At 43.6% G+C, this 9,414-nt stretch overlaps 1 protein-coding gene across 2 annotated transcripts in view; it reads left to right on the top strand.

Moving 5' to 3' along the window:
* Nucleotides 1–781: 781 nt before the first annotated feature.
* LOC138636181 (tripartite motif-containing protein 16-like protein) overlaps nt 782–9,414 on the top strand; it is a 9,990-nt gene continuing 1,357 nt past the window's right edge. Inside the window, exons 1-6 of one of the 2 annotated variants that reach the window (XM_069724060.1) lie at nt 782–1,278; nt 7,680–7,775; nt 7,859–8,092; nt 8,167–8,335; nt 8,423–8,515; nt 9,379–9,414. The exon at nt 9,379–9,414 is cut by the window's right edge and continues 30 nt beyond it. In XM_069724060.1, coding sequence (XP_069580161.1) covers nt 817–1,278; nt 7,680–7,775; nt 7,859–8,092; nt 8,167–8,335; nt 8,423–8,515; nt 9,379–9,414 — 1,090 coding nt within the window. In that variant the 5' untranslated portion in view covers nt 782–816. Of the gene's footprint in view, nt 1,279–7,679; nt 7,776–7,858; nt 8,093–8,166; nt 8,336–8,416; nt 8,516–9,378 lie in introns of both variants that reach the window. The other variant, XM_069724059.1, reaches the window with a different exon arrangement.

Here is a 9,414-nt window from a genome sequence, read left to right as displayed (position 1 = left end):
AAGGTGAACCCTAACCTTAAGGTTAAACCTAACCCTAAGGCTCTGAGTGAACTCCGTGAAGCGCTTCCTCTGGCACCAAAGATAGTCCAGTGGTCTATAACGCTGACACCCAGCTAGAAAGGACCTCATGACGACACGGGTTCGAGTCCCGCTCAGGTAACACACATGGTTCAAGGAGGGAGACATGCAAGGTTACAGTTCATGGGGACTGAGTTCCTCTCAGGCAGATCCCTGTTAGCCTTCATGTTCAGAGTGCTCAAGGTTTCAATGTTGTACATGCAGTCCAAATAATACAAAACTAAAGGTCAACAACAATACAAAATATTTAACACAAAGTAAAAAATCCCATTAATACATTTTAATGCTATAGTATGACTTTTTTTTCTTCATATTTCGGTCGCCGTGACCCGCTGATCCCCAACGTGCAGCGCCGCATATCAGTTTTAATTTTGAAATATATTTCTTCAAGTTGAAACAGTTTCCGTCTGAAGATGTAAAAACTTCATTCATGAGGACTGAGTGTAAACAAACCACATCACATGACCAGAGGAGACCTGGGAGTGATCATGTGATCGGGGACTTCAGCTTTCAAAGTAAATATGAGGAAAAAAAATGCACTGATAACTCTCTGGACACATTTAGACGATGAACCTGAAAACAAGAAAAGTTGTACTATTTGAATAAACTTAATATAAACTGAATAGGTTATAACCCCGCCCCCTCTACATTTTGAAAAGTGCTTCGACCCATTTCCTCTCTGACATCCGGAAGAAGACTCCAACTGACTTTGTGACTTTCTGTTTTTCCCTGAACGTTATGTCGGGACGTCATCATGTCTCCGTGAGGAGGGACCGTCTCTGCTGTCCGATCTGTAGCAGCGTCCTCCGGGATCCGGTCACCGTCCCCTGCGGACACAACTTCTGCAGGCGGTGCGTCCGGGACCGCTGGGACCGGGACCGGGACGGCGGCCGGCCCTGCAGCTGTCCACAGTGTGGCCGCAGGTTTCCCTCCAGACCGGAGCTGGTCCAGAACAGCACCCTGTCTGCGGTGGTGAGGGACACGGAGAGGAGACACCAGCAGTTGGACGGGTCCCCGCAGGTCCAGAAGAAAGCCCGCAGCAGCACCGGAACACCGGACGGGACTCGGTGTCGCAGACACCGCAGACCTCTGGACGTTTACTGCTGCACGGATGAACGGATCATCTGCGACCTGTGCGCCTCCAACGAGCACCGGGGACACCGGATCGGCGGGGTGGAGGAGGAGCGGAGGAGGGGGGAGGTACGGAGACACAACCGGAGCAAAAAACAGGACGTTTCCGACTGTTTTTAAAGTTTTATATTCAGGAAGTCAACTTTAATCCGTTTAAACCAGTTTACTGAGACAATGAACCGATTTCTGAAAGGTTCTGTGATTTAAGCCAAGAGTCAATAATCAGTCATTAATCTGTGGAAACTTCATCAAATGAAGCAACAGTATTAAAAACGAATTCATTAATATCAGACTGAGTTCTTAAAAATATAGCTGACTAAAGAAAATATTACTCAAATATGTTTTAAAAGCAGTTCAAACTTCCCTCTCAGGTAAATAATAGAAAATATCTTTAATCTGTTTCTTCTTAATTAAGTTTGCAGACAAAAAAATGTTCTGGTATACATTTTTTTTTTTTTAAATAATCAAAGATCCTATTTTTTTTTTTAATAAAATAAATAATATATGGTTAAATATGTCTGAAGGAAATTGTTAGAAAAATGACTCAGAGGGTGGATTCAAAATCAAACATATCGGACATTTATTCTTGCAAGAAGGAGCAAATGCTTGTGCCCTCAAAGAAAGATGTCCAGCAGTGCTCAACGTCTGTCCTCCGCAGGACAACTTTTATACAGTTTAACAAACAGTTGACAGTCACTCCCACGTCCTCTCGTATTTCTGGTTAGCTCTGAGTTCGGTTGTAGGTCACAAGATAAAGACACAGAGACGGCGTAAATGAGACAACAGAAACATCCTTGAGCAACAGGTATATAAGTATATCTTATTTCCCATCATATCCCTCCTGTTTATACAAAGTATAACATGTACTTAAAAAAATAAAAGAATCATCATGAGGAAAATCATAGTAATCACACAGTTGTTGTTGAGTATTGTTCAACCAGACATCATCTCCATTGCTACTTCTCTCAAGTTTCAGCATGGTATCCATTATTTTATCACTCCTCAGTGTCTGAGAACATGTCCTGATCTCCAGGGAGGAGAACAAATACGTCTTCATAAGGGGGTCGTTCAGTCGTAGGTAGAATCGGTGTCGTATTAGCGGTCTCGTACGTTTGGTCAGTTGTAGTAAATCGCATATAAAGGATGTCCTGTTTAGTCAATGTAACATTGATTAGTCTTTGGATCAATCCTTGGATACGGGGATTACAACAACAACCACAAATAATAAGTATGGCTGCTACTATTTCAACACTAGTGAAACAGGCGAGGAACAGGTCTGTCCATTTACCAAACCAAGATTCCATCATCCTGGAAAAATGATCATCAATCCCAGCATTTACAGCAAGTTCCTCACTTAGGGCGGTAAGACCCCGTAGAGCCTTGGTGACAGATCCATCTGATGCTGTATTGTTAGGAATAAACGTACAACATACAGAGCCAAACATTTTACATATACCCCCCTTTGTCAGCCAGCAGCATGTCCAATGTCATGCAGTTCTGCCACACCATAAGACTAGTGGCATCGAGCCGTTCGCTCAGGCCCTTAACAGCATCTCATGTATAGGACCTAAATGTGGGCGTGCCTCGGAGCATCCAATGCAGTCGGCTTTGCCCACCATCTGAGCTGAGTACTGCATCCACTGTAGCCACATATTGGTATCACCATATCCCGTCTCTAGTGACACCACATCTGTAAATTTAGTGATTTTCAATCGTCGGACTACAGGATCTATGTGTGAGCTCGTATTTGCAACGCTTTGGCGGGATACCGTGGTGGTTGGTTGTACTATATTTATCCAGATTAAGCCCTTTGGATCTGCCCCAGATACTAACAGTCTGGAGTCACATTGCTTTGGATCCTTCAGTGTCAGTATTATGGTGTTGCAGTTTTGTACGTGACAACCTGGTGCAGTAGATCCTTTAATCAGAGACAGTCGTTGTTTTAGGTCGACACAGATGCTACCATGCACAGATATTTGTCTGACCAAACTAAGCTGCGGTCTTTCCCCTTGCAGGGAAGAACCGCACATGCGTCAAACATGAGACTGGCCTGTTGCCCTTCCGTGAATGTGAGAATTAATGCTCCCTGTACCCGGTACTGATTTTTTGTTCCTTGCATATTTTCCACCAGCCTTTACACGAGCTCTTTTAGTGCTGTGAACTTTGTCAGTAGTCCGAGGTCCGATTGTGGTCTTGTCGTCTGATGTCTGATTGTCAGGTATGTTATGTTGGCTTCGTACCAAAATATGGCCAGTACTATGAACAGAGCTGTGACTATCAGAAAACAAAGGTCCCTCTGAGGCCACAGAGTCCTATCCTCCTGAATGGATGCCATGTTATGCTGCCTTGAGTCATTTTAGCTGAACTGTCCATCCACAGATATACCAAAATAAGCTCACCAGAACCTACTCGCCAGGGTGTTTGTTGGTTTCTTCACTGGTTTGAGACAAGTACCCCTATTGGTATCACCTCCCTTTGTAGCCAGACTTCACCACAAGGGAAATGCCGGTTTACTGAATCTGGTATGTCTGAGTTATGTGGTTCAAGCAAAGGTCTCATCCTTCTGCAATGGCTGAGGTGTATTCAGGAGGTCCGTTCAGCAATCCGAACTGCTGTTGGGGTAGCCAGGAGTATCTTGAAGGCTCCTTCCCATCTGGCAGAGCTCCAGTATTTATTTGTTATCACCTTAATGAAAACCCAGTCCTCTGGTTTTAGGTCTATTGACTGGTTTTCCACCACCTGCGTAGGAGGGACAACAGAAGACATAATATCTTTTCTTTTTAACATTTTGGCCATGTAGTCTGCAGTCGTCTGGTCAGTGGGCTCTTTCTTGTCCACAATAGGTCCAAGTTGTGGCATGTGACAGGGATGTTCGTGTATCATTTCAAACGGTGAGATGCCTCTTGTCCCATTAGTTCTTTCCACTCGGCCTGCTGACTGTGGATGGTATGAGCAGTGATGTCTTAACTGTGACCCGAAAGCTGTGGCTAGGTGTTTTATAATGTTCACGAAATGTGTCCCGTTGTCACAAAATATCTTTTCTGGTATTCCAAATCGTGGTATAATGTCCCTTGTCAGCGCTTTTGCTACGGTCAATGCATCCGGTGTTTTAGTTGGGAATATTTCTACCCACTTTGAAAAGGTGTCGATGATAACCAGCCAATATTTCTTTCCTTCGCATGGTGTAAATTCAATAAAATCCATGCAGAGATGTTGGACTGGATACTCTGGTGAAGGGAACCGGCCCCTTGTGGGTCTCATGTTTCCTTGGGGGTCGTGTTTTGCACATACAGTGGGTACGGAAAGTATTCAGACCCCTTTAAATTTTTCACTCTTTGTTTCATTGCAGCCATTTGCTAAAATCAAAAAAGTTCATTTTATTTCTCATTAATGTACACTCAGCACCCCATCTTGACAGAAAAAAACAGAAATGTAGAAATTTGTGCAAATTTATTAAAAAAGAAAAACTGAAATATCACATGGTCATAAGTATTCAGACCCTTTGCTCAGTATTGAGTAGAAGCACCCTTTTGAGCTCGTACAGCCATGAGTCTTCTTGGGAATGATGCAACAAGCTTTTCACACCTGGATTTGGGGATCCTCTGCCATTCTTCCTTGCAGATCCTCTCCAGTTCCGTCAGGTTGGATGGTGAACGTTGGTGGACAGCCATTTTCAGGTCTCTCCAGAGATGCTCAATTGGGTTTAGGTCAGGGCTCTGGCTGGGCCAGTCAAGAATGGTCACAGAGTTGTTCCGAAGCCACTCCTTTGTTATTTTAGCTGTGTGCTTCGGGTCATTGTCTTGTTGGAAGGTGAACCTTCGGCCCAGTCTGAGGTCCAGAGCACTCTGGAAGAGGTTTTCTTCCAGGATATCTCTGTACTTGGCCGCATTCATCTTTCCTTCAATTGCAACCGGTCGTCCTGTCCCTGCAGCTGAAAAACACCCCCATAGCATGATGCTGCCACCACCATGTTTCACTGTTGGGATTGTATTGGGCAGGTGATGAGCAGTGCCTGGTTTTCTCCACACATACCGCTTAGAATTAACGCCAGAAAGTTCAATATTGGTCTCATCAGACCAGAGAATCTTATTTCTCATAGTCTGGGAGTCCTTCATGTGTTTTTTGTCAAACTCTATGCGGGCTTTCATATGTCTTGCACTGAGGAGAGGCTTCCGTCGGGCCACTCTGCCATAAAGCCCCGACTGGTGGAGGGCTGCAGTGATAGTTGACTTTGTGGAACTTTCTCCCATCTCCCTACTGCATCTCTGGAGCTCAGCCACAGTGATCTTTGGGTTCTTCTTTACCTCTCTCACCAAGGCTCTTCTCCCACGATTGCTCAGTTTGGCTGGACGGCCAGGTCTAGGAAGAGTTCTGGTCGTCCCAAACTTCTTCCATTTAAGGATTATGGAGGCCACTGTGCTCTTAGGAACCTTGAGTGCTGCAGAAATTATTTTGTAACCTTGGCCAGATCTGTGCCTTGCCACAATTCTGTCTCTGAGCTCCTTGGACAGTTCCTTCAACCTCATGATTCTCATTTGCTCTGACATGCACTGTGAGCTGTAAGGTCTTATATAGACAGGTGTGTGCCTTTCCTAATCAAGTCCAATCAGTTTAATTAAACACAGCTGGACTCCAATGAAGGAGTAGAACCATCTCAAGGAGGATCAGAAGAAATGGACAGCATGTGAGTTAAATATGAGTGTCACAGCAAAGGGTCTGAATACTTATGACCATGTGATATTTCAGTTTTTCTTTTTTAATAAATTTGCACAAATTTCTACATTTCTGTTTTTTTCTGTCAAGATGAGGTGCTGAGTGTACATTAATGAGAAATAAAATGAACTTTTTTGATTTTAGCAAATGGCTGCAATGAAACAAAGAGTGAAAAATTTAAAGGGGTCTGAATACTTTCCGTACCCACTGTATAATACATGTCAAACAAAATTTTTTAGTAGTTTGTAAAGCCACATGTTGTAAATGCTTAGTTTATTATAGATACCATCCCTCCTGTTGAGACATGGTTCAACCCTTGGCTCAAGAGGGGCGCATATCTATATAAACTTTTTGGGAGTATCATCTTGCCTTCCTGTCATCTCCATAAATCATTGTCTTTTTGTTGTGCTTTATTTCCCTTCCACTGTTGTTTTTCTTGTTCCGTAGCATTATTCTGCATGTTTTTTAGTATCTCATTGTCTACAGGTTCAATCTCTTGTGTGTTTTGTGTGTAAGTGTGTGTGCTGCTTTTTTGGCTTCCTCATCTGCCTTGCGGTTTCCCCTTGATACCGGGTCATTCCCTGTTGTGTGTGCGGCACACTTACATATCGCTACCTTCTTGGGGAGCTGTACGGCCTGTAATAATTGTAGTATCAGATCCTTGTGTAGGATCGATCAGCTTCCCTGTTGATGTAATCATACCTCTGTTTTTCCACTGTTGCTCAAACACATGACAGCATGCAAATGCATAACTGCTGTCTGTCCAGATATTCACTATTTTTCCTTGTCCTATTTTACAAGCTTCAGTTAAAGCTATCAGTTCGGCTGCTTGTGCAGAATAGTGTGTCAACAGACTCCCTGATTTTAGGATGGTTTTTGTTGCGACCACTGCATATCCTGTGGCATTTGTGCCGCCTGTGTTCTTTTTACATGAGCCATCTACAGACATAGTCAAATCAGCGTTTGCATATGGTGTGTCCGTCAGGTCTTCTCGTGGTGTCACCCTTTTCTCTACTGTGGCAATGCAATCGTGTGGTGTGCTGTCGTCTGCAGTCGGTAGTAACGTGGAGGGGTTTAATGAAGTACATTGTTCTATAGAGAGATGAGGTTGTGAGAGTAGTATTGCCATGCATGAGAGATGTCGAGCAGGCGACATATATGTGATCTTATTTTGTAGAAGGAGAACTGCCACTGCGTGTGGTACCTTCAGGGTCAGTTGGTGGAATAACACAAGGATTTCAACCAGGAACAATAATCAACCAAAGCAGAAATTCACATCATGAAAGCTGTGAATCTGAAATCTGGCAGCTGTTACATCCTCTTTCTCTGCACGTATTTAATTGGAGGAATCCTGTCTCTCCGTCTGCCGACACACAAGTCTGGTATTAGGAATGGCCTTCAAATTCATACGAGATAATAGACTTTGTGTCACTGGGACATGAGTTGTAGAGTCGTTCATCTGCTGTGGGAACCAACCTGGAAGACTTTCCTGTTGGAAGGACACTCAAAGTTCATTTTCTAATTTATAAACAAAATTTAAAGGAATTATTAAGATGCAGTGGGAAGTTTTTAATTTTGAGTTTAACACTGAAACGTGCCCAGAAGGATTTATAAAGTCCCCACCTGCATGTAATGAATGAAATGATTAGAGTTTTGGAGTTACAGGTAAATAGGACAAATAAAAGGATGTAATGAAACGTGTTTAAAACTAATTTCAGAAATGTAAGTAAGTCCTGTTTGTCCGTTGAACTCTGAAGGAGGAGCTGAAGACGATGAGGACCGAACTCAAACAGCATCTCCAGAAACAGGAAGAGAAGTGGGAGAACCTGGGGAGGATGCCGGAGCAGGTTCAGGTGAGGAGATCATGTGACCAAAGTGTCTCCGTATCATTGGTGCCGTGTGCGTCCATGTAGACGCTCACCTGTGTGTGAAACAGGAAGAGGCGGGGCTAACGAAGAACTACTGCGAGAGCGTCATCGTGAACGTCATGGACTCCCTGCAGAGACACTACCGGTCGCTGAGTCAGCTGATCGGAGCTCAGAGGGAGGCGGCGGCCGCTCAGGTGGACGCCTCCCGACAGAGGCTGCAGGTGAAGATGGAGGCGATGAAGAGGAGGGACGCCGAGCTGGACCGTCTGGCTCAGACTGACAGCAGCGTCCACTTCCTGCAGGTATGGTGATGACATCACTGGAGGCTCTGTGTACCTGTCTGACAGCTCACCTGTCTGTCTCTGTATCCTCACAGTCGTGGCCCTCGGTGCGGCTCCTCTGTGAGGAAGACCTCCTCCCTCCTCCTCCTCAGGACTCGGAGGATCCTCTCCTCCCCTTCCAGTTCACTAAGAGATCCGTGGAGCAGCTCGGGAGGAAGCTGGAGGAACTCTGTGACAAAGAGTTCGCCTCCATCTGTCAAACCGGTGTGTTTCTGGACTGACACGTAGAAATCTATTTTCATTTACAGTTTTAATTCTCTTTAAGATGATCTGAGTCTTTATTAGTTCCAGCTGAGAGCGGAGAGCAGCAGGAGTCAGAAGAAGAGTCAGATGATGAAGATGATGTCCAGCCCAGATATGAAGCCAGCAGCTCACCGCTTCCTGGTTTGTACCTTCAACTCTTTAAATGAGAAGGAGTTCATGTTTTTAATTATGAAGAGTTTCTCTGTTTATTATCTCATGAAACGTCCCGAAAACAATGAAAAAGAGGTTCCTAAATACTCTTTACGCTCCTTGATTGGCTGATGAGATTCAGGTGTGCAGCATCAGTTATACTAAATGTATATTCATAAGTTTATTCATAATTATCAGAATAGATGTGGTGACTTAGTGGATTATAACTTTTGAAATGTGGTTTACTCTGTTTTGTTGGATATTTAATTTTTTTATGTTTATCTATATTTAACGGCAGATAGAAGGAGAGGATGAATATTTAAATATTAAGTTTAAAAAGAAGACGTTTAAAGTATGTTTACTCTAAAAGAAACAGTTTGTTGTGCAAAAATATGAATCCACTCATTATTTAACTTTACTAAGACAATCTTAGGTTTTAAGTCACTGTTGAAACTCAGCAAAATAGTTTGTGTGAAATATTTATTAAGGATATTAAAGTGTGCAGATTTTTCTGAAGTACCACGAGACACTAAGAATAAAATCCCTCTCTTCTCTTTTCTGTGCTGATGATGTCGCTAAATCAAAGAAAGTAAAAACTTTAAATTTCAGGAGAATTTCCCTTTTTTTGTTGTTATAATTTGAGCGGGCCTTTTAAGGTGTAAACTTTCATGTTGCACACGTCATGACGGGGAAGATGTGTAACTGATGACATCAGCGATGCTGCGTTTCTTTTGTGAAGCCGGTTTTCAGCATCTTTATATTGTCTGCAGTGATTTACTGAGTTCTCTTCACCGGTCAAACTGCCTGCTGAGTTTCCGTCGGTGACTCGTAACGATGCTCTGATGTGGTCTCAGGTCTGATTGGACTTCACAGGACTGAACAGAAAAAGG

The sequence above is a fragment of the Brachyistius frenatus genome, unplaced genomic scaffold, assembly GCF_029030835.1.
Source record: "Brachyistius frenatus isolate BFR_SWC_R1_liver_20210118 unplaced genomic scaffold, ASM2903083v1 Contig_359, whole genome shotgun sequence".
In the NCBI taxonomy this organism is placed as follows: Eukaryota; Metazoa; Chordata; class Actinopteri; family Embiotocidae; genus Brachyistius; species Brachyistius frenatus.
This window is presented reverse-complemented; position numbering and strand designations above follow the sequence as displayed.